We start from the raw sequence: 25,901 nt of genomic DNA, 5'->3' as shown, positions 1-25,901 counted from the left end.
CTCACAACAGTTTTACCAAGAAAGCAACCATCCAATCAAAAGAAAGCACTCATTGAAAAGCAAAAGAATCATGTCGCTTTCTTTTATGGGGTTCTTCCTCCCTCTTTCATAAAAAAGAAAAAAGAAAAAGAAATGACTCTCATTGGTGAAAAGAGAAACCGCGTGCTCACCACTACACGGTTTCCAAGTCTCTCTCTTTTCTGAGGCTGCTAGCTTTGTTTCTTCTTGTCGGTTTCTTGGCTGATCTTGAGAAGTTGTATATTTTGTGAGGTTCTGGTTGGCTTGCTGGTCTTACAAATTCTCTGGCTCTGTAATTTTTTCGGTGTTGAGGTAACACTAAGCTAAACTTGTTGGCTTGCTTCGTCCACATTTCTGTTTTGTTCAAGTAAAACATTAATTTCTGCATTATATTTTTGTTTTAAATGTATTTTTGTTCCTTCTAATGTTTATATGTTGAATTCCTCTGTTTCTCTCTGTTGAAATACAAAACATATATTAGTTTCCCAGTTCTCTCTGTTTCTCTCTTGTTGTTTCCTTCTTTGCGTCTGAAACTTGTTTCCTCATCGTCCTTATTTCTCCTCTGGTTTAAATTATAATCCTTTTCTTTTTTGCCGTTTCTCATCATCTTTCTATTTAGTTAACAAAAGGCTTATTTTCATTGGGTGTTTACAGCAGCAGCAGATTGCCAAATGGCATTGAGCACCCAAAGAGACTCTGCCTTTCCTTCACCTGATCAGTCTCCTCCTCAACCGAACCACGATGTGTTTTTGAGTTTCAGGGGTGAGGACACTCGAAATAGCTTTGTATCCCATTTATACCACGAATTGCAGCTCAGGGGCATTAAAACATTCAAGGATGATCCAAAGCTTGAAAGAGGGACAGCTATTTCGTCAGGGCTCTTCAACGCAATCCAAGAATCGATGCTTGCAATCGTTGTTCTCTCCCCAAAATATGCTTCTTCTACCTGGTGCTTGGATGAACTTACAGAGATTCTCCAATGCATGAAATCCAAGGGCACAATTCTCCCAGTGTTTTATAATGTGGATCCCTCCCATGTGAGAAAACAAAGCGGCACTTTTGCGGACGCCTTCGCTGAGCATGAGAAAAGGTTTAGGGATGACATCGATAAGGTGAAGAGCTGGAGAGATGCTTTAACAGAAGTAGCCAATTTATCTGGAATAGATTCAAAGAATGAGTAAGTTTTTTCGTAAGCCATTTGATCGCAAGCCATCATATCTTCTTTATGTATGCTTTTTACTTTTCCTCTTTGTAGGTGTGAAAGAAAGCTTATTGAATATATTGTTGAATGGGTGTGGGAGAAAGCGCATCACAGATTCAAATTATTAGATTCCACAGAGTTAGTGGGAATGAAGTTTATACGTGAGCAAGTAGATTTTCTTTTAGCTCATCCCACGGATGATGTTCGCTTTATAGGGATATGGGGGATGGGCGGAATTGGCAAAACAACCATTGCTCAGCTAGTTTATGATAGCATTTCTACCCATTTTGAAGTTAGCAGCTTTCTTGCTAATGTTAGAGAGGTTTTTCAACGTGGTAATCTTGTTGATCTACAAAGACAACTTCTTTCCCCAATCTTGAAGGATCAAATTACTCAAGTTTGGGATGAACAGTGGGGAATCTCTGTCATTAAGAATTGCTTGTGTAATAAAAAGGTTCTTCTCATTCTTGATGATGTGAGTGAATCAAGCCAACTTGAAAATTTGGCTGGTGAAAAGGATTGGTTTGGTAAGGGGAGTTTAATCATTATTACAACCAGAGATGAACGGTTGCTGTTAAAGCATGATGTGCAGGTATCATATAAGGTAGAGGGATTAGGTGATGATGATGCTCTTGAGCTCTTTAGTCGGAATGCCTTTAAAAAGAATGAGCCTGAGGAAGGTTATTTGGAATTGTCAAAAGGTTTTGTAAATTATGCCAGAGGACTTCCACTAGCTCTTAAACTTTTGGGATGCTTAGTGTATAAGAGAGATCAATATGAATGGAAAAGTGAATTGGATAAGCTGCAGAAAATTCCTAAGTCAGAAATTATTGATTTGCTCAAAATAAGTTACGATGGATTGGATGAGATGAATAAGGATATATTTCTTGATGTTGCATTTTTTCACAAGGGGATGTTCAAGGAGCGTGTAATTGAAATACTAGACTGCTGTGGCCTATGTGGTCATATTGGGATAAATGCTCTTGTTCAGAAATCACTTTTAACTATTGATATTTCAAATAACACGGTTGAGATGCATGATTTGATACAAGAAATGGCATTGGAAATTGTTCGTCGGGAGTGTTCTGAAGAGCCTGGTAGACGAAGTCGATTGTGCAATCGTGATGATATCTCTCATGTATTCATAAACAATATAGTAAGAATTATGTAGAAAATACTAAGTTTTTAAAGAAATATGATTTATTTTTATCTTGAAATTTGACTTAAATGTGCAATTAACTTTTCCTTTACTATTCTTAATTACAGGCAACATACAAAATTAAAGGCATTGCCTTACGCATGGCGAGACTTGAAATGGCAGATTGGAATTGTGAAGCCTTCTCTAAGATGTGTAACCTGAAAGTTCTTGAATTTGATAATGTGATCATTTCTTCAAGCCCCAGAATTCTTCCTAATTCCTTGAGAATTATCAAATGGAGTCGGTATCCTTCCAAATTTCTCCCATCAAGTTTTCAACCGAATTTCCTTATTGCACTTAAGATGCGTGAGAGCAAACTTGTTCGGCTTTGGGATGGAAGAAAGGTAAGAGTAGTGACCATATGCCATTCTAGAAATTAGTTTTTAATTTTATTTTAAATATTTTGTTTTAAAAATTAAAATAAATCTGAGCTAATTATCTATTCTACCATTGTTATGAATTGCACAGGACTTGCCCAACTTGAAAAAAATGAAGCTTTTTGGCTCTAAAAACTTGACCACAACCCCAGATTTCAGTGGCGTTCCGAATCTTGAGTTGTTGGATTTTCAATTTTGTAAGAACTTGGTTGAGATTCACCCGTCAATTGCAAATCTCAAATGTCTTAAAAGCTTGGATCTTGGTTATTGCTCAAAATTGAAAAAGATTCCAGAATTTTCAAGGCAAATGAAAAATTTGTCAACGCTTAATTTAAGCGGGATGTCCATTGAGAAATTATCTTCATCAATAGGATGTCTGGTTGGCCTTACTGATCTGTCACTACAGAATTGCAAAAATCTCGCGGGTCTTCCAAGTGAAATTTGTAATTTGAAGTCTCTTACAGAGCTCGAGGTGAGTGGATGCTCAAAAATTGACAAATTCCCAGAGAACATGGGAGAGATGGAGTGTTTACATATGCTTCATCTGAATGGAACTGCTATAAGACAGCTGCCACGCTGCATTGTTGGTTTGAAAAAACTGAGGGATCTATCTTTGGATGGAAGAAGTGGATCACAGCCTAATAAATCAAGGTTTTGGTGGGGCCTCCCCCGCTTAAATGGAAGAAAGGCATTTGTGTTGGCTTCGCTTGATGGTTTATTCTCTTTGAAGTATTTGGATCTAAGTAATTGTGGCGTTTGTGAAGGGGATCTTCCCGGTGATATTGGTTGCTTGTCCTCTTTAGAAAAATTAAGTCTTAGTGGAAACAATTTTGTTAGCCTTCCTGCAAGCATTGGATGTCTTTCTAAGCTTAAGTTATTTTGGGTGAATGGGTGCCAAAGTCTTGAACAATTGCCAGATCTTTCTAAGCTTACCTCATTGGTGGATATAAACATAGCCAATTGCACTTCCTTAAAAATGTTACCACATCTTTCGTCAAATTGCTCATTAAACAACAGAATACATTTTAATTGTGCCAATTGCTTTGTATTGATTGACAATGAAGGCTGCGACAGTATAATACTGAAAATGCTACAGCGATACCTTCAGCCTCGGGTTCTCTCTCTGTCTGTCTGTCTGTCTCTCTTTTGTTGTTTGCTGTAATAATAATTACAGCTTACTAACCTTGTATATATCTATGTATATGGTACAGGTACTCCGTTTTATGAGGCCTCTTTACGGATTCACAATTTTAACTCCTGGAAGGAAAATTCCAGAGTGGTTCAGTAATCAAAGTTTGGGAGATTCCCTAACTGTGGAGCTACCTACCACGTGGATGGGAATTGCTTTTTGTGCTGTGTTTGAAGTTCAGGCTGATCTTTCTGATGTTCATTATTTTCAAATTAACTGTTCCCCACAAGGAATGCGGACACATGGAGTATTTCCAAAAGAATTTACTATGGGCGATGTTGTGTCAGATCACCTTTGGGTACTTTATGCATCTCGTATACAATCTGAGAAGATATGCGGTCAGATAAAGTTTTTGTTCACAACTTATTATTCTCATCAAGGCATAATGCTGGAACACAAAAAATCTTGTGTGAAGAAGTGTGGGTTTTGTTTGGTGCAAGAGCAAGATGTGGAACAACTCAACCAGATCATGATGAACAAATCCATCATCAAGAGCACTACTACTTGTCCTACCAAATCAGCTGATGCACAAGGTCAACAACATCATGATGACGAGGAGGCTAGTCCTAGTGGAAGTGGTAGCTCTCACCAAAAATCTCTCTTCTGCAATACCTATGCTCTTTCCAAAGAGGCAGACCAAGATGAATTAAATGATGTTGTTGACGAAGCTCGGCCCAGAAAAAGAAAAAAGATCGATGTGATTGGGACTAACCTATGATTCCTCACTTTCAAAGCAAGAGGCATCACAGCTGCTGTATTTCAATGTGAGTTGCTGATTCTAGTTTACAATTTTTTGGGATTTAACGTACTATTGTTTGTTCCACTGCTTGTGCTTCATTCTTTTGGCCTTATATTGCTCTAAGTTTTGTTTTTCACCTATTGCTCCGTCACTTGGTTCTCCCACTGTTTTTTTATTTGGCTCTATTCCTTGTTTTGTTTTAGGAGCATATCTGAATTTCTCTCAACTTGTAAAGATTTTCTCCCTCTTTTTAACAACTGCACTTTTTATGAAAATTTTCAACTACAGCAGGGGGTGCATAGGACTTTTGATTTGCTACTTAGGTCTTGCCCCTTCTTATTTTTCGCTATTGTTGAAAAGTTTAATAAAAACTGTTATTCTGAAAAGAGGAGCTAAAATTTTGCTACTTTCGTTAAAAACTCCTCCTCCTCAAATATCTGCACCTCAATACTTTAAAGGCCAATAACACTGCTCTCACAATGGATATTATTAGTAAGTCACCACCATCTGTCTCCCTGCATTTTCTTTTCTAGCCATACATTTATCATTAGATTCATATCTTCGATGATAATTCCTCTGCTCTCTCTCTCTCTCTCTCTGTGTCTCTCTCTCTCTCTCTCATGTACATTTGTCATCTTGGTTGATAACATGAGCTTTATGCATCTGAGAAAGAACATTTCTTTGGTAACTACTGCAGAGCACTAATTAATCAGGTTAATTAACTCATGTTGCTGCATATTATATAGCACTTGAGCAAAGTATCTGTTAACATACTGCAAATCATTAAGTAGTTACTTTCAGCAACCAAGTATATGTCTTCCATGATCTCATCTATCTTAAGATAGAGTGAATGGTTGTTTGTCTTGTTTGTTTCAGTGATATGTCTTCCAACACGTTTAAATGATATTAAGTAGGGGAGGAGAACAATTTATCTTGCTACTTTTTTTTTTTCCCATTGCAAAAGTATGTATATGCAAGATTTATGATGCAAATAAACAGGACATACTGTAACTTTTTTTTGTTTCTGCATTCAAGTACATAATTACAAGACTACTGCTATTGAAGCCAGCCATTTGTGTCCTGTAGTCAACTGAAATTTGGGTTCCTAATGCCATGGCCGTTACTGGGCACACTGCTAATGTGCAACTCAAAATGATCGAAAGTATTTGCATGCTTATTGGCCAGGTTCGCATGAAATTTTCACCTCAAAATCTTCAGGTTCATTAGACCTGCCTGGTTCTTATTGACACAACTTATGTGACTGTTTAAACTGCTATATTCTGTTATGTGTAGGATGAAATAAGCCAACAAGAATTCTCAATCAGACGCATAAACATTGGCATTGATATGATCTAAAATCGATCAATTGCTTTGTCGGAACTCCTCCCTTGTCTGTTTCATTGACCGTATCTTTGATAGTTTGTGCAATCTATTATTCAATTATGTAGTCTTCTCTTATTTAGCATCTCAGTTTCAAATTATGCAACATAATGGAATTCATGATAGGTTCATTAACATCACAATAAATTGAGTAGAATTTGGCAGTGCTAGTTGTATCTTGAATAAAATTATAGTAACTTTTTCATTGTAAAATATTTGGAAAATTGGAGTTAAGAAGTAGCACATGATTGATGAATTCAATCTAGTCATAAGAATGTACATTTTCACGCTAGGGAAAACATTTTGGAGCCATCATTTTCTTTTGATTGTTATTAGGAGAAGTTTCAGAGCTATAAGAAGACGACATTAAGATGTATTGTAAGCTATGGAGATATTGTTCAAAAAGGAACGCAGTGTAGAAAAACTCAGCGAGCAACAAACACAGCCCAATTAACCACAACAGAGCTGAACAAACATCCAAGAGGCTTAGATAAGGCCTGCACTATAGAATTCTCGTCAAGTGGAAGCCCAAGATAGCAACCGAAGGCTAAAGGGCACCAACTAAAGCCCAAAATCTCTAGCGAATCGGGCAGACATGCAAAAGCACAGTGCCAAAGCAAACCCACAATCATAAATTGTCATTGTCTAGCTCTAAACAGGTAAGCATATTTTTTCAATAATTAAAAATCCAAAAGAAAAATAAAATTAAAATATAAAGCAAACATAAATTTAATCATCCAATTAGGGGTCTCATTCAATACAATGACCAACTTCCAGTAAGCAAATGAATGGTCAACCCTTTTGAAATCAGCAAAGAAAACCTACACTAGCTAGCAAGCAAACCAACCATCACAAACACAAGAAACTATCCATTAATTTGTCTGATATATCATTGATTGGGAATCCGTTTAATCATTTTAATTCCCACAAATTCTATTATAAATAATATATGCATCATCAATTGATGAGTTGAGTCTCATCCACTTCTCCTGCCGTTAAATAATCACATGATCATAGTCATTATGAGTTATCCTCAGCAGCCTCTTCACCACCCAATGCACATAACGTTTTTTATTTTTCATTTTATGACACAATCACCTCACCATCTATATAAAAACCTTCATTCGTATCAATCTCTTACTCATCCACAATAATCAAAATCAAAATGGCAGCTTACACAACTTTCAAGCTCTTTCTTCTCACAGCTCTTCTAACCTTGACTATGCCATTCTTAGCCACAAGTGCTCGACTTTTGAATCCTAACCTAATTCGGTCAAACCCGAACCTCGCAGCCAGGTTGAATTTGGGTGAAGAATCTTCCAACTGTTGGGACTCGTTGTTTCAACTCCAGGCATGTTCTGGTGAGGTTGTCATGTTTTTTCTGAATGGTGAAACTTACTTGGGTCACAGTTGCTGTGAAGCCATTCGGACCATTGAGCATCAGTGTTGGCCTGCCTTACTTGGCACGCTAGGGTTTACCGCGGAAGAGACTGATGTACTCAAGGGTTACTGTGATGAAGCCGATCATGTCAAATCCCCGCCGGCAAATCCACCATCACCACCTTCAATTCATGATCCTATAAATGTAAAAGTTGTTCCTAATTTGGAGAAGTTGGTCCCTTGAAGAATTTGAGATCTTCAATCAATAAGAATAACGCATGGGGTCTCTAGCCATGCTAGTTACTTAATTAGTAGGGTCTATTTTGTTCATCTTAATTATGTTAATGGCTTAATTGGTCTTATACCTTTACGAGTGTATTCACCACCACTTGACCTAGCCGTGTTAGACTCAGATCTCCAAAACTCAAACTCAGCTACAAACTTCGATTGCTCACAACTCTAAACGCCCAGTGTTATTTGATCAAACCTAGCTCTGAGGCCATGTTAACATATACAGACCATTATCTTGTAAATTTACTCAATCATCAATGTAATAAGGCTTATAGAAATGCAGAGAGATTGGCTAGATGAAAGATGAGAGAATTTCAGAGAGAGAGAGATTGGAGAAGAAGCTAGCTCAAAATCGTATTAGCTCAGCTCCAATATAACATGCATATATTGTGCTCTGACAAAACCGTAAGGAATGGAATATTCCTCATTACATCATTTAATCCTAGCCACTCATTTAACTACCCTATGAGATAAAGACAAGTGGCACAAGACTATTACATTTTCTGCTGCATACTTGGACTGTGATCCAAAGCTGCCTTTTAAACGAAGAATAGAAACTTCTTTGTTCTAATTATATTTCAGCAATCACACTTATAAACCAACAGTTACTACCCGAATTGTGATTTCCTTAATGCCGAAAAAGGTTCCCGTGCTTGTCCGTGGTCTAGCCTCCTTGAAGGAAGGGATGCTTTGATCAAAGACTCTCGCTGCCAGATTTTTTATGGAAAAAATACGAATATTTAGAAAGACCTTTGGCTTTCTCCTCCCCATGATGGGATTATCATAGTTAGGCAAGTTGTTCCCTCATCAGTCCCTCAGTTAGTTTGTGAGATTATGGAAAAGGAGATAGATTCTTGGAAGCTAGAGTTGATTGAGCCGTATGTACAACCTTGCACTTGGGAGATTATCCGATGTTGTACAATTGCGAATACTGAGAGATAGGACAGAGTGGTGTGGCACTGGACAACTAATATTGCCTACTCAGTCAAATCAGGATACAGAAGAATTCATTCCTGGCGTTCATATCGAATCCGTGCAATAGTGTCGGCCTCCTACTCAATTCCAAAAGAGGTCTGGGTGTGTATATGGAAGATTGAAACTATGGCAAAAAATTAAAATGTTCCTCTGGAGGGTATTACCTAATGCCATTTTTACCCATTGGAATCTCTATAGAAGCAAAATTATTGACTCCCCGGTGTGTCCAATTTGTGGTGTGGAGGAAGAAACAATTGAGCACCTTTTGTTCTTATGTCCTTGGACTAATGCTGTGCGGTTTGTTGTCCCTTTGAACTACATAGTTGATATGAGGGGTTTCTCTTCTGTTGACAGATGGCTCAAGGGAGTGATTAATTTTCAAGGTTTAAGCAAGCGGGAAGTTCATTTTCTACTTACTAATATTAGCTTCATTTGCTGGGAGATATGGAAGACTGGATGTAATTTTGTCTTTAAGAGCAGCCACATTGATCCCCGGCTCACTATTGATCGAGCAATACAAAACCGTAGGGAGTTTTTAGATGCTAAGGCCAAATCTCCTATGCCTTTTGGGGATGCTTCAGTTGATCCAAACATTCTTGCTCAAGGGTGGAGGCCTCTAATGTCTAACTATGTGAAAATTAATTTTGATGGAGCATGGAAAAAGGACTCGCATTTGGCAGGGCTGGGTGTAGTTGCTAGAGATGCTATCGGATCCTTTTGTGGTGGTTTAGCGACTTCGTTCCATTGCAACTTGGCTCTGGTTGCAGAGGCGGCTGCTAGCCTTCGTGCTTTCAAATTTGCTCTAAATCATAATTTCACCGACATTATCCTCGAGACAGATTCGAAGATTCTGGTGGAAGGAGTCAGAGGAGGAGAAAACAAAATGGTGTTTGGTCTATCCAACCTCTTCTGGATGAGTTTAAGAAGATCTCTGTTTGTTTTAGATCGGTTCTTTGGAGCTGGATGTCAAGGAAATTGAACCGCACAGCGGCGATTGGAATCAGAGCGGAGCAATCGGAAAGTTGGGCTGTCAAGCCACCTCTGTCTCTTGTGGGAGTTTTACTGTCTGGTGGCCTCCCTTGTCCTCTAGGGAGGTTTTCATAAATTATTGTTGCTTTAGATTTGCTCTTTTGTGACTTAGGCTGCTTATCTCAACTCTCTGTCTGGAGCTTAGTTTAGCCTTTGTCTTGTTTGTTGTGTTTTGTTGGCGCTGCTTTGACGTTTTGTTAATGAAGAACTTATTCAGACCCAAAAAAAGAAAGATAATTGTATGGCTAGAAAAGAAAATGCAGGGAGATAGATGGTGGTGACTTACTAATAGTATCAATTGTGAGAGCATCGTTGTTGGCGTTTAAAGTATTGAGGTGCAGATATTTGAGGAGGAGGAGTTTTTAACGAAGGTAGCAAAAATTTTGCTCGTCTTTTAAGAATAACAGTTTTTATTAAACTTTTCAACAATAGCGAAAAATAAGAGGGTCCAAGGCCTAAGTAACAAATCAAAGTGGTTACCCTCAAAATCAAAAGGCCTAAGTAACAGTTTTTATGAAAATTTTCATAAAAAGTGTAGTTATTAAAAAGAGGGGGAAAATCTTTACAAGTTGAGAAAAAATCAGATTTGCTCCTAAAACAAAACAAGGAATAGAGCCAAATAAAAAAACAGTGGGAGAACCAAATGAAGGAGCAATAGGTGAAAAACAAAACTTTGGGCAATATACGGCCAAAGAATGAAGCACAAGCAGAGAGAAACAACATCATTGAAATACACAATCCCAAAAAAATGAAAACTAGAATCAGCGAAAGAAGCACTCACATTGAATACAGCAGCTGTGATGCCTCTGCTTTGAAAGTGAGGATCATAGGTAGCCCCATCACATCGATCTTTTTTCTTTTTCTGGGCCGAGCTTCATCAACAACCTCATTTTAATTCATCTTGGTCTGCCTCTTCGGAAAGAGCATAGGTATTGCAGAAGAGAGATTTTTGGTGAGAGCTACCACTTCCACTAGGACCAGCATCCTTGTCATTGTGGCGTTGTTGACCTTGTGCATCAGCTGATTTGGTAGGACAAGTAGTAGTGCTCTTGATGATGGATTTGTTCATCATGATCTGGTTGAGTTGTTCCACATCTTGCTCGTGCACCAAACGAAACCCACACTTCTTGACACAAGATTTTTTGTCTCCCCACATTATGTCTTGAGAATAATAAGTTGTGAACAAAACCTTTATCTGACCGCATATCTTCTCAAATTCTTTACGAGATACATAAATTACCCAAAGGTGATCTGACACAACATCGCCTATTTTAAAATATTTTGAAAATACTCCATGTGGCAGCAATCCTTGTGCGAAACAGCTAATTTGAAAATAATGAAAATCAGAAAGATCAGCCTGAACTTCAAACACAGCACATAAAGCAATTCCCATCCACGTGGTAGGTAGCTCCACAGTTAGGGAATGTCCCAAACTTTGATTACTAAACCACTATGGAATTTTCCTTCAGGTGAAGGAAGTTGAGGTTCTACCCCAAAACTAATTGGCAATGGGGGGAGTAACCCAACTCCTTATAAACCCTTGCTAGGTTTCTCAACTTTCCAATGTGGGACTCTTTACCTTCACATTCTCACACGCCCCCGCACGTGTGGCGAATTTTCAAGCCTAACACGTGGACAACACATTTTGGGTGACGTGGAGCACGTGTGGCCGTTGGGCTTTCACACGTGGGCAACCCGCTCTGATACCATAAAGGAAGTTGAGGTTCCACCCCAAAACCAATTGGCAATGGGGGGAGTAACCCAACTCCTTATAAGCCCTTGCTAGGTTTCTCAACTTTCCAATGTGGGACTCTTTACCTTCACATTCTCACACCAGGAGTTACAATTTCGAATTTGTATGGAGGCCTAAGGATTACCTGCACCATATACATACATATTTATGAGGTTAGCAAGTTGTAATTATTATTATAGCAAACAACAAAAGAGAGAGAGAGAGAGAGAGAGAGAGAGAGAGAGAGAGAGAGAGAGAGAGAGAGAGAACCTGAAGATATCGCTGTAGCATTTTCAGTATTATACTATCGTAGCCTTCATTGTCAAACAATACAAAGCAATTGGCACAATTAAACTTACGATAACCTATTTTGTTATCCACTAATGAGCAATTTGACGAAAGATGTGGTAACATTTTTAAGGAAGTGCAACCGGCTATGTCTATATCCATTAATGAGATAAGCTTAGAAAGATCTGGCAATTGTTGAAGCCTTTGGCACCCATTCACCCAAAATAACTTAAGCTTAGACAGACATCCAATGCTTGCAGGAAGGCTAACAAAATTGTTTCCACTAAGCTTGAATTCTGCTAAAGAGGACAGGCAGCCAATATCACTGGGAAGATCCCCTTCACAAAGTTCACAATCACTCAGATCCAATATCCCCAAAGAGCATAAACCATCAAGTGAACCCAACACTAAAGCATTTCTTTTATATAAGCGGGGGAGGCCCCACCAAAACCTTGATTTATTAGGCTGTGATCCACTTCCTCCACCCAAAGATAGATCCCTTAGTTTTTTCAAACCAACAATGGAGCGTGGCAGCTGTCTTATAGAAGTTCCATACAATCGAAGCTTTGTAAGAGACTCCATCTCCCCCACATTCTCTGGGAGTTTGTCAATTTTTGAGCATCTAGATGCATCCAATTCTTCAAGAGACTTCAAATTACAAATTTCACTCGGAAAACCCTCGAGATTTTTGCAATTCAACAGAAGCAGAGTAGTAAGGCCAACCAGACATCCTATTGATGAAGATAATTTCTCAATGGAGGTCTGACATAAACAAAGCCATGACACATTTTTCATTTGCCCTGAAAATTCTGGAGTCTTTTTCGATTTTGAGCAAAAACTAAGAGACAACGTTGTTAGACATTTGAGATCTGCAATTGATGGGTGAATCTCAACCAAATTCTTACAAAATAGAAAATCTAACACCTCAAGATTCGGAATGCCAGAGAAATCTGGGGTTGTGGTCAAGTTTTCAGAGCCACAAAGGTTCATTTTTTTCAAGTTGGGCAAGTCCTGTACAATTCATAACAATGGTAGAATAGATCATTAGCTCAGATTTATTTTAAAACAAAATATTTATTTTTTTAAAAAAAACTAATTTCTAGAATGGCATATGGTCACTACTCTTACCTTTCTTCCATCCCAAAGCCCAACAAGTTTGCTATTAGGCATCTCAAGTGCAAAAAGAAAATTCGGTTGAAAATCTGATGGGAGAAATTTGGAAGGATACCGACTCCATTTGATACTTCTCAAGGAATTAGGAAGAATTCCGTGGCTTGAAGAAATCATCATATTATCAAATTCAAGAAATCTCAGGTTAAGCATCTTAGACAAGGCTTCACAATTGGAATATGCCTTTTCAAATGTCCCCATGCATCATTTGATGCCTTTAATTTTGTCCGTTGCCTGTAATTAAGAATAGCAAAAGAAAAGTTAATTCCACATTTAAGTCTAAAATGTGTTAAAGAGAAATCATATATCTTCCAAAACTATCTTCATATAACTTCTTATCACATTGTTTATGAATACATCAAAGATATCATCAATTAAGTCTAATACTGTGTTAAAGATAAATCATAAATCTTTCAAAACTTAATATCCTTTATATAGCTTATTACCGTATTGTTTATGAATACATGAGAGATATCATCATGATTGCACAATCGACTTCGTCTACCAGGCTCTTCAGGACACTCTCGACGAACAATTTCCAATGCCATTTCTTGTATCAAATCATGCATCTCAACCGTGTTATTTGAAATATCAATAGTTAAAAGTGATTTCTGAACAAGAGCATTTATCCCAATATGACCACATAGGCCACAGCAGTCTAGTATTTCAATTACACGCTCCTTGAACATCCCCTTGTGAAAAAATGCAACATCAAGAAATATATCCTTATTCATCTCATCCAATCCATCGTAACTTATTTTGAGCAAATCAATAATTTCTGACTTAGGAATTTTCTGCAGCTTATCCAATTCACTTTTCCATTCATATTGATCTCTCTTATACACTAAGCATCCCAAAAGTTTAAGAGCTAGTGGAAGTCCTCTGGCATAATTTACAAAACCTTTTGACAATTCCAAATAACCTTCCTCAGGCTCATTCTTTTTAAAGGCATTCCGACTAAAGAGCTCAAGAGCATCATCATCACCTAATCCCTCTACCTTATATGATACCTGCACATCATGCTTTAACAGCAACCGTTCATCTCTGGTTGTAATAATGATTAAACTCCCCTTACCAAACCAATCCTTTTCACCAGCCAAATTTTCAAGTTGGCTTGATTCACTCACATCATCAAGAATGAGAAGAACCTTTTTATTACACAAGCAATTCTTAATGACAGAGATTCCCCACTGTTCATCCCAAACTTGAGTAATTTGATCCTTCAAGATTGGGGAAAGAAGTTGTCTTTGTAGATCAACAAGATTACCACGTTGAGAAACCTCTCTAACATTAGCAAGAAAGCTGCTAACTTTAATGGGTAGAAATGCTATCATAAACTAGCTGAGCAATGGTTGTTTTGCCAATTCCGCCCATCCCCCATATCCCTATAAAGCGAACATCATCCGTAGGATGAGCCAAAAGCAAATCTACTTGCTCAAGTGTAAACTTAATTCCCACTCACTCTGTGGAATCCAACAATTTGAATGTGCGATGCGTTTTACTCCACACCCGTTGAACAATCTTTTCAATAAGCTTTCTTTCACACCTACAAGCACTGGCGGATCTACATAGGCGCAAGGAGGTGCACTTGCACCTTCCCTCGCCGGAAAAACCATTGTAGGTGCTTCAAACTGCCCCTTTGCTCAACTGGTGTACAAATTACCTTATTTCCATTTTCAACATTTAAGTAAATGTCTTTGTCATTTTACTTTAATTTATTTTTATATTACTCCATTTACTTAAGTTTATAATGTAAATAAGGAAGTACCCCCCATTTGGATTCAAATAAAAATACTAGAAAATCAAATTCCTATCAAATCAAAATATGAAAAATCGGTTTTAGTGCAAAATACGATTTAGGCTAAAAATGATGGCTCATTAAGTCAATATATACTTCATACTAAAATCCCATAAAATCAAGTTTTCTTATTTAATGTGTAAGGAATAAAAGCCGCCAAAAATTATCTTGAGAAAATGATTATTCCAAAAAACTATTTTTCATACTTAATCAATTTTGCACCTCTGCTAAAAAATTTCTGGGTCCGCCACTGCCTACAAGGAAGAAAAGTAAAACGATGATTAAGTTAAAAATAAGAAGCATACATATAAGAAGATGTGATGGCTTACGATCAAATGGCTTAAGAAAAAACTTACTCATTCTTTGAATCAAACCCAGATAAATTGGCCACTTCAGTTAAAGCAGCTCTCCAGCTCTTCACCTTTTCCATGTCTTCCCTAAACCTTTTTTCATGCTCAGTGAATGCGCACGCAAAACTACCGGTTTGTTTTCGTACGTCGGAAGGATCCACATGATAAAACACTGGCAGAACGGTGCTCTTGGATTTCATGCATTGGAGAATCTCTGTAAGCTCATCCAAGCACCAGGAAGAAGACGTGTAATTTGGCGAGAGGACAATGATTGCAAGCCTTGATTCGTCGATTGCGTTGAAGAGCCCCGAAGAGATAGCTGTCCCTCTTTCAAGCTTTGGATCATCCTTGAATGTTTTAATGCCCCTGAGCTGCAATTCGTGGTATAAATGGGATACAAAGCTATTTCGAGTGTCCTCACCCCTGAAACTCAAAAACACATCATGGTTCGGTTGAGGAGCAGACTGATCAGGTGAAGTAAGAAAGGCAGAGTCTCTTTGGGTGCTCAATGCCATTAGGCAATCCGCTGCTGCTGAAAACACTCAATGAAAATAAGCCTTTTGCTAACTAAATAGAAAGATGATGAGAAACGGCAAAAAAGAAAAGGATTATAATTTAAACCAGAGGAGAAATAAGGACGTTGAGGAAACAACAAGAGAGAAACAGAGAGAACTTGGAAAATTATATATGTTTTGTATTTCAACATAGAGAAACAGAGGAATTCAACATGTAAACATTAGAAGGAACAAAAATACGAATTTCAACATTTAAAACAAAAATATAAGCCTCATGACTACACAAGTGAACTAAAAGTTGTATACCCTTTAGTCAACGTTACCTGAACAAAACAGATATGGAAATCTAGTCGAAGCAAGCCAACAAGTTTAGCTTAGTGTTACCTCAACCCTGAAAAAATTACAGAGCCAGAGAAACTCACAAAATATACTTCTTCTCAAGATCAGCCAAGAACCCAACAAGAAGAAACTTGGAAACCGTGTAGTGGTGAGCACACGGTTTCTCTTTTCACCAATGGGAGTCATCTATTTTTCTTTCCTTTTTATGAAAGAGGGAGGAACAACCCCAGAAAAGAAAGCTACATGATTCTTTTGCTTTTCAATGAGTGCTTTCTTTTGATTGGATCGGGCGAGTATTCAAGGAAATATGCAGGCAATTACTTGATATCGCCCTCACGATAATAACGAAATTTGGTTAAGGGTCAAGGATTTTCCTTTTACATGTTTTTTGATACTCAAGGAAATATGCAGGCAATTACTTGATATCGCCCTCACGATAATAACGAAATTTGGTTAAGGGTCAAGGATTTTCCTTTTACATGTTTTTTCATACTCCTACAACTCATCAATGAAGGAAAAAAAAAAATATATATCATTTGCAATGAGAAAAAATAATTAGTTAATTCTGAAAATTAATCGAGGAATTTTTTTAGTATAAGCACAACACAAAAGTTTATATGTAATTAGAGCAATTTGAGCAATCAATAGACTCAAAATGGCTTTGCTTTCAAGATCTTGTCCTTTGCAAGCACATCAGTCGTAACAAATGGTAAGCATCCTCCTATGTGAAATTGGGTCTATTCATTCACCATCAGCCAACTTTGCCAAGCATCCTCCTAACAAAACCCATAAAATAATAAATTGTCAAGAAGAAAAAAATTTGTTTATATGCAACTCCAAACCAACTTCCGCACACAAAAAGACAAAATAGTAGAAAAGAAAATAGACCAGTGCTGATTAGAAAATAGGCTTGAGTGGAGTCGTTCTATTATGAGGACCGCCATATATGGTCCTCAGGTACTGTAACATACCGACCCAAAAATTTATTTATTCGATAATTTAATTAATTTTTATAAATTATGAAATTACTATTTTGCTCCTGGGGTAGGGGTATTTTGTTCACTTTGTAACCTGGAAGGATTGTGGGGAAATGAATAGTACTATTACGTAGACCGTGTCTTGGGAAACAAGAACGGTGAGCAATCCCACATCGCTTGGGGTGGGAAAAGTGAAGTGCCTTATATGTGTGGGCACTTCTCTTCCTAGCAAGAGGCCTTTTGAGTAAGATAGCATTAGCTTGAGCCCAAGAACAAAACTGTAAGGGGAAGAGGTCCAAAGCGGACAATATCTTGCTAAGGAAGTCGAGTCGTAACAAATGTATCCGAGCTGGACCCCGACTGAAAGTGTGCCAGCGAGGACGCTGGGCCTCAAGGGGGGTGGATTGTAAGACCCGTGTCTTGTGGAAACAAGAACAGTGAGCGATCCCACATTGCTCGGGGAGGAAAAGGTGAAGTGTCTTATATGTGTGGGCACTTCTCTTCCTAGTAAGAGACCTTTTGGGCAAGATAGCATTAGCTTGAGCCCAAGAACAAAATCGTGAAAAGGGGGGGAGGTCCAAAGCGAACAATATCTTGCTAGGGGAGTCAGGTCGTGACAATCTAGGTATGCTTTTTCATCCTCTCAATGTGTTCTAGCTGTTGGTTGGGTTATTTAGGATTGATTTCTATGTTTTGGTTGTCAATTTATCGCTTGAAATCTGGCCGATTTTCGGCTCGTTATTTCGGCCATTTCCGGCCACTTTTTGGGGTTGGTCCAAGAATAAAAGTTTCTCCACTCAATATCCTAATCATGTAGGTATAAGTTTTTACTGGCGGTTTGGAGATTTTCGTTTCGCCGGAATCACTTTGGACACCCACGCGCCGGTGGCGGCTGTGGGGTGCATGGGTCACTTTGTGGCAGGTATTTGATGCCTAAAATGATCCCCATTTTGTCCTTAGCATGACGGTATTCTCATATTTGAATTTGGTTATTGTTTGATTTTCGATCGAATATCGCATATTAGGCGTTATCCTGGTTCGATATATTTGGGCCGTCGGATCAACTCCAATTTTATATATGTTGATCTAGGCATCTCTTGAATCGTGTAGGAACTCGCGGATTGTGAATCGGAGCCCCAGATGTTCCGATTCAATAACTTAAATTTTACGTCAAACGATGACCGTCCGATCGTGCAATCACGAGTGATCCGATCGTTTGATTTGGACCACACTTACATGACATGTACTCTAAACCTTGTGGAACCCATAGGAACTTTCGGATCATAAAACGGAGGTCATGGGCCTCGTGGGTCCGATTGACCCAATATGGGAAGTTTTACCATTCGGTTGACCGATCGTCTTTTGAGACTATTCCAACATTCGAAACATATAGTTGGACCTTGGGAGCGTCTCGTTCCTCGTGCTTATACTTGAAACTCAGGAAAACTAGGATTTTAATTTAAAGTTCCCGCTCGAAGCGTTTTATATTAATCTCGTACACGTATTCTGAAATAGATACTCCAACCTCGGATACGCAACAGGTGGGACCCTTTCAGGGTAGCATGGTACTACTTGTGAGTGGACTTTGTTTTCAAATGATATGCATTATTTTATGAAGGACAAACTATGCATAAGGATTTATTGGTTTATTGAATTTCTTATATATATAAAATTAATTGTTGGAACTTGATATTTTCGTAAAGTGATTGTAATATATTTGGGTTTTGGCATATTTGAGTATTTTGAGTTTATATATATGGATTTTGTGAATTTCAATCTATGCTTGGCTATGTGTGGGGTACGTGGGGTGTTGATGTGAGATTATGGAAAGAAAGTGGGTTATAGTATGTCAGTTGAAGTGTTATACGCACTACCCTATGTGCCTCCCCGGATACTTTGAATGTGGTGATACTTGGATATGTCGAAATCAGGCACCCTTAACGGGATGTTTTGTAGACCCTTAGCGAGGTTAGGCTGCGCTTGTAGCACTTGTCACAGGCGTACGAGTATTGAGGATTCTGCTGTAGGTGCTGGTGAGCTTAGTCCCAGTTGGACGGCTAGTTCCCTAGCCACATGGTCAATTGAGGATTCTTCCATATGGACTAGTCAAACATTCCCCTGGCTGGATTGTTTTCCCCGGTACAAACTAGGTGGTGTCTTACTTACGTGTGTGTGTGTGTGTATATATATATACACACACATACTAGCCTCTCTACATGCGCTTCCACGCCTGCGAGAGGCTTTTTTTTTTTTTTTTTTTTATAAATTTAAATTTATTTTAGAATTAAAAAAGATAGTAGGTAGTTGTGTTCCAAAAAAATAGGATCCATTATCTGATTTTTCTTTTCATTTTAATTTTTTTAATATAGAAAAGTGTGAATTTACCATATTATCCTCATTTAATTAATAATAATGTTTGCATTAACTAAGAGCATTTCTGGTATTTTGAATGTTTCACCATTCTCTGCCTTTTGCTTTATATATATAGATATATCATATTATATAAACGTATATATAACTATTCATTTCATTATTATTTATCGATGAGGATACTTCCTCGCTCGCCGTGCCAACAGACACGCGTCTCGTGAGAATGGTATGGGAATATTACGAAAGGTTTGAATGGATTGAGTAATAAAGCTGCAATATGTGATTTGGAATTTCACTATGGCTTTACCAACTATATATTTATATATCCATGGCGATTTGGAATGCATATTGTTTTCAACATCGTTTTCTAAACGGTGGGGTTATATTATGTTGGTTTCAAGTGCAACCGTTTATCTCTAGTTGTAATAATGATTATACTCCCCTTACCAAACCAATCTTTTTCACCAGCCAACTTTTCAAGTTGGCTTGATTCACTCACATCATCAAGAATGAGAAGAACCTTTTTATTATACAAGCAATTCTTAATGACAGAGGTTCCCCACTGTTCATCCCAAACTTGAGTAAATTGATCCTTTAAGATTGGGGAAAGAAGTTGTCTTTGTAGATTAACAAGATCACCACGTTGAGAAACCTCATCAATGAAGGAAAAACAAAATTCGCTTGCAATGAGAAAAAATAACTAGTTAATTCTGAGGAATTTTTTTGAGTACAAGCGCAACACAATTTGAGCAATTTGAGCAAACAATAGACTCAAAATGGTTTTGCTATCAAGATCTTGTCCTCTGCAAGTACATCGGTATTTTAATTGAAGTTTATGCACACTAGTATTTTTCTGAAACAATGCGCAAATGTGTCACCCACTTGACACATTGTGATAACCATGTTTTCATTCTTGCTTCTTCTCTGCTTGATTAAATTCTTTGGTTTTGAGTAACAAAACAAGATTTACAAAACAGCAAAATGTATATTGCAGCATATACATGTATTTTTGCAATCGAAAAGACATTTAGACATGAAAATTGTTATCCTCTCCTACCTAATAGAAAAGATAGAAAGAAATAACATCATTTGAACCAAATTGAAACTTCTCTTTTCTAATCATTTGAATTACTTATTGGACACACTGCAGCTTTGAATATTTGATTGCTGAATGTAACTGCTTAATTATTTGCAGTATGTTAACAATAGAAGTCCAAGTCGTCGGTCAATGAGTGATTTCTTTTGAAAAGGAAGGAGGGCATCATTTCATATTCGGACAAGTTCTTTTGCTTTTCAATCAGTGCATTTTATTTTATTTTATTTTATTGTCACGTGAATTATGTGAGTGGTTGCATAATTTTCTTTTGGATCCATGTTAGGGCTCCAGCCCAGTGCTGATTAGAAGCTAGGCTTGAGTGGAGTCATTCTATTATGAGGAACATCATATATAGTCCTCAAGTGCATACCTGTATTATTAGATGTAGAATTATATTGAACTGTCCAGATTTGAAATTAAAAGAATAATGCCACAACTGCTTAGCATAATCGCAACCACCTTTTACTCAACAAACATTACCGTGTATTTTTCTTCAAGAAGTTAATTTTAGTTTTGTTCTCCGTTTTGCCCGACAGATCTGCTCATATGTCTGAGGGCCATGAAATAAGTATATTCAGATCGAATGATTTTTCGTAGGCTACAAGTGATGATTTCAAACGTGTGGAAACTAAGACATTAGATAGTGGTAATTTCAGTGAAACCCATCTTCAGCTTTGGACTCCTCTCTTTCTCTCGTGCTCGACAATATATGGAAACTAAGACATTAGATGGTGGCAATTACTTGATCTTTTCATCACAATATACCCCAAGTTAGCAAGGTGATCAGCTGCTCTATTTTGCTCCCTGTAGATTTAAGAGACATTGCAACTCTAATCACAGTTAAGTAACAACTTGCAGTCTTCAATCAGGCAAAAAGAGGATGTGAATGGTTACAAGCCTTAGCAATCAGAGAGACAACAGACAATGAATCACATTCAATATCAAGGGACCTAATGCCCTTGGCCCAAGCCATTTGCAAATTTCTATAGAGACTCCATAGCTCAGCCTCATTAATATTTCCAATCCCAATATTGGCAGAGAACCCACAGATCCATGCTCCATTAGAGTCCCTTAGCAAACCACCAGCGCAGATCTTCCAAGAATCTATTTTACAGCTGCCATCCGCATTCAATTTGAAGTTGCCAAGAGTAGGAAGACTCCAATGGACTTGGACTAGTAGGCTTAGCATTAACCACATTATTGGCATCAAGAGCCATTCACTAGAAAATTGCAGAATAGTGTGATAGGGGTTGGGAGGATCAGTCTCATAGTCAAGGTTAAAAATAGAGTTACATCTCCATTTCCAACAATGCCAAATAGAGACAGTAAAAACAAGTGTCCAAGGAAGGTTGCCGGAGAACGAAATCTTGCTCTTGAGGTTAATATTCTTAGCCAATCAGTAAAGTCTAAGGAGAAAGAGTGAAGAACATCAAAAGGAACCTTTATGTAATTCCACACCTTAAGAGCAACTCTACATCCTTTGAAAACGTGATCCATAGTCTCAGGAAGGGAAAGGCATTTGTGGCAGTTAGGATCAGTTGTCATCAATCTCTTCTCCCTTTGAACATTAGTAAGGATTTTGCCATGCCCAATTAGTCAAACAAAGGTTTTTAACTTTTGGGGCAAGCATAGCATCCAAATGAAGTCCCAAGGTCAAGGCATAACACCTGCATCATCAAAGAAAGAAAGGTATGAAGATTTAACAAAAAAGGAGCCATTATTTGATAAACCCTATATTCATTTATCATTTCTTTGATACTCAAATCCAGTACGGATAGCACAAATCCTTTGCACAATTTCATTAGGTAAGACCTGGTCAAGCGCATCAAGATTCCATCCATGGTCAGACATAAAATCTCGCACTGTCCACAACGACATGTCTTCAGAAAGGGAAATAGCGGAAAAATCCTAAAGCAAGCCACAACCCACCTAGTTATCCTTCCAAAACAAGATGTCATCACCATTGCCAAACCTCCACTTTAAACCTTTTGGAAGAATCTGAGCACCAAATAAAATTCCTCTCCAAGTATTAGAATAATTAATATGAGCAGACTTATTAAAGTTCAAAATACTTTGACTCTTGAGGTATTTTCAATTCAGAATATGACTCCAGAGGCCTTGGAGAATGAACAAGTTTAGCTCAGAAACAATAGATTTGATTTTGTTCGGGGAATAGTCCTCAAATTTATCAAGTGCTTGTTGAACGACGTGGTAGTTGGATTGGATACGTTTGATGCTTTTTAAGAGGTGGCTACATATTTTTGAGGCCTCAGCACTAATGCCACAGTAGTTGAGCATAAGGCCTTTCAATTCAGGCACCTTCGAAAGAATCGCGGATTCAAGAATACCAGGTATGGCTTCTTGACCAGGTTCTAGGAGGACTTTTGAGAATTTGTGATCATGGCTGTAACTAAAAGAAGATGATGGCTCGTTTACAAGCGATTGAGCCTTATTGTAGAAGTCTGCATAGGATTTGGTTCTAAATGCACTCAGGTACTCTTCGTTCAGATTGAAGCTTTTTCGAACTTGTCTTATCACTTCCTTCCCTGAAAACCAATAATCCAAAATTGTAGAGGAAAAAAAAGATGAAGATATAACTTTCAACCGAAAAGTTAATTAAACAAAAACATATACTGCATACCTTTCGCAATCTTTGAAGAAGCTTTAAGTTTTGCCCACATATTCAGGTCGATCTTTTAATCGGAACAACAAACTCGATGTCGATCTTAGCCAGGTTAAGAAGAAGAGGTAGCTCCCAATTTGTGAAGAAGAGATTTAATAATGATCTTGAATTCATAACCCACCTGTGGGGCTTGTTTATAAGAACCTTAAAAGAAAGAACAAGTAAGGGCTTGAATGAGCTAGCTATTCAACTTTCTAGCTAGTCAGTTTGTTGACTATATCTCTGCTTTATTAAAGGCTGTTTAAGGATTGTAGTTCACGCTGTCTTTTTCGTAACTCTAATATTTTCATGAGAGAGAGAGAGAGAGAGAGAGAGAGATGAGTTACTTCTCCAATTTGTTTGCAAGCTTTAAGGCTAAATTTGCTGAAGAGTCCTCCCTTCTTGAGGAGCCACCATGGTTTCTTGGGGACTATGGTTTCTCCAATTTGTTTGCACTCAGGCTCTCATCTACAAACTCGATGTCGACCTCTCTTTGGCCTCTCTTTTTGGCCTTTATGTATATTTTCTTCTTACAGTTATACATAACCTATAGAGGAGTATCAAGGAGGCCGAAAAAACACTGCTACAAGCCTACAAGCCTACAATCAAAATGGCCATTGTACCCTTCAAGATGAAATTCTCATTTATACAAGTTATATAAAACAAATAAATAAATAAAATAAGTTGATTATAAATTTTGGGGGGGGTATACGTACACACCTTAGAGCAACTCCACCGCTCAACATGAAACCGGGCAAAAGGCTGCCCTCCCAAGCCCAAGGCCCTCCAGCGCGCAAGATTGAGCCCGGACAATTAGTGGGTCCCACCAACCCGGGCAGGCCCAAGAGCAAGTCTCGCCTGGGCTTCAGCCCGAGGGCGATGACGTCAGCGCTAACGTCATCGCTGACAGACTCCAACGGGCATTTGACACGTGTCGCTATCGGGCTTCTCCGATGGGTTTTTTTCCAGAAATCCGACGGTCCTCGTTTTTTTGACTAAAAAAATTCCAAAAAAAATCGAAAAAATTCTAAATTTTTTTTTTTAAAATACCAAAAAATTATGTATTTTTTCCCTATAAATACCTAACAATTTTATTTACTTTCCACACTAAATCTTCATACAATTTCTTCTCCGTCCAATATTTTTTACTCTCCACTCACATTATTCACTTCCCACACCAATTCTCCATACAAACTCTTCTCCTTCCAATATTTTTTACTCTCCACTCACATTTTTCTACTACTTTCCATTTGTATAAAAAAAAAAAAAAACAAATGGCATCTTCTGTCGAAACCGGAGGCTCGTGGTCAACTCAGGAAGATATTGCGTTGTGTCAGTCTTGGGTGAACGTTAGTCATGACCCTATCACGGGCAATGAGATGAAGTTCCATCATATGTGGAGCAAAATTCATGGAGAATTTTGTCAAAGATCGGGTTCCATTCGGACCAAAATGGCGTTGTCTAGTAGATGGAAACTTTTGAATAAAGAGTTAGGAAAATGGAGAAATGCCTTGACAAAAGCAAGGGAGAACATTCGAAGCGGTCAAAATCTATCCGATGAGATAAAATATTTATAATTGCCATTTTCATCAATTTAATGTAACTTTTTTTGTGTGCATATTCTATTTCTTTTTCTTTGCATAATCTTTTTTTTTCTTTTTGCATTTTCAATTTGTCTATATTTTCTTACATAATCAATTTTATTCTTGCATTTCAAAATAGTTTATATTTTCTTGCATAATAATTTTTTTTTCTTGCACTTCCAATTATTTATTTTTAATAGATCATACAAGCACAAATGTGGTTCAGTGCCATGGGGCAAGGCAAAAAAAGTTTCGTGCATTTCCAATGTTGGGAAGTCGTGAAGGATTGTTCGAGATTCAAAATTATTCCCACCGGTCCGCCGGTTGTGTTGAATGAGACGCCGCTCCACGATTCACCATCAACCGATTCGCCATTGGACTCCCCAATGGAGACGGAGTCACCACTCCCACGTCCGCCGAGACCTATTGGGAGAAAGGGGGCAAAGGCTAAGAGAGGGGGCACTTCGAGCAATGAATGTGTACAATTATTGGAGCAAATAGCTAAGAACACCTCACTAAGAATTGAGAGAGACTTGAAAAGAGATGAAGTAGACAAGGCACGAGAGGAAACATTTGCAATTCAACAACATCATGCACAAGAAAAGGACATGGATGATAGAGAGATGAAAATTATGGCCATGGATACGAGCCATATGTCTCCTGAAACAAAGGCCTATTGGAAGCATAGATGAAGGGATGTAATGAGAAGAAAACTTTTCCATGATGACAGACCTAGCAATACGGATTGGTTAAAGGATGAAAACCATTAGGTTGTATTGAAACACCTTTGCCATATGTTGTATTGTTGTATTGTTGTATTATCCTTTAATTTGTTGTATTGTTTCCTTTTTATTAAATAAAAAAAGCATTAAATAATATGACTATTTATTAAAAATATTTGAGCATCAAAACAAAGATTAATTAAAACCAAACCATAATTTATTGCAAACAACACACAAAACAACCCATACATAAAAGCATAATAATAATAAATAAAAGCATAATTCCAAAAAACACCACACACAAAATAAAGCATAATTAAAAACAAAGCATAATTCCAAACAAAGCACTAATCTTGACTTCATCCATTGTGATTGCCTTTCATCTCCCACAAGTGCTCGATCAAGTCAACTTGACGTCTCTCATGAACATATGAAGATTGCATTTCTTCATAACGATCAATCATGGGGTTGTTGAATCGACCATTCCGAACTAACGGTTCGGGCTCCATTGGTAGTCCATTT

The 25,901-nt window shown here is 37.8% G+C and overlaps 2 protein-coding genes and 1 pseudogene across 8 annotated transcripts; 2 read left to right on the top strand and 1 right to left on the bottom strand.

The window, feature by feature from the left end:
- LOC18767905 (TMV resistance protein N) lies at positions 152 to 6,358 on the top strand. Of its 7 annotated transcripts, XR_002272871.1 has the most exons (8): positions 152 to 330; positions 673 to 1,195; positions 1,274 to 2,375; positions 2,486 to 2,761; positions 2,886 to 3,908; positions 4,006 to 4,747; positions 5,758 to 5,907; positions 6,016 to 6,358. XR_002272871.1 is itself a non-coding variant. In XM_020570106.1 (7 exons), the coding sequence occupies exons 2-6, from the start codon at positions 690 to 692 to the stop codon at positions 4,699 to 4,701; spliced, it is 3,603 nt and encodes a 1,200-aa protein (XP_020425695.1). In that variant the 5' UTR covers positions 152 to 330; positions 676 to 689; the 3' UTR covers positions 4,702 to 4,747; positions 5,758 to 6,358. The 7 variants fall into 7 exon arrangements, 6 of the variants coding, with proteins under 6 accessions (XP_020425695.1, XP_020425696.1, XP_020425692.1 ...); XM_020570106.1 differs by having other exon boundaries at positions 676 to 1,195; positions 5,758 to 6,358; XM_020570107.1 differs by having other exon boundaries at positions 5,809 to 6,358.
- Positions 7,268 to 7,726, top strand: LOC18768848 (egg cell-secreted protein 1.1). The gene has a single exon (XM_007200719.2). The coding sequence runs from the start codon at positions 7,268 to 7,270 to the stop codon at positions 7,724 to 7,726; it is 459 nt and encodes a 152-aa protein (XP_007200781.2).
- On the bottom strand, positions 10,664 to 16,148 carry LOC18767883 (annotated as a pseudogene).

This window comes from Prunus persica, chromosome G8 (assembly GCF_000346465.2).
Source record: "Prunus persica cultivar Lovell chromosome G8, Prunus_persica_NCBIv2, whole genome shotgun sequence".
Taxonomy (NCBI): domain Eukaryota; kingdom Viridiplantae; phylum Streptophyta; class Magnoliopsida; order Rosales; family Rosaceae; genus Prunus; species Prunus persica.
The sequence above is the reverse complement of the archived record's forward strand: the minus strand, read 5'-3'. Positions and strand labels throughout refer to the sequence as shown.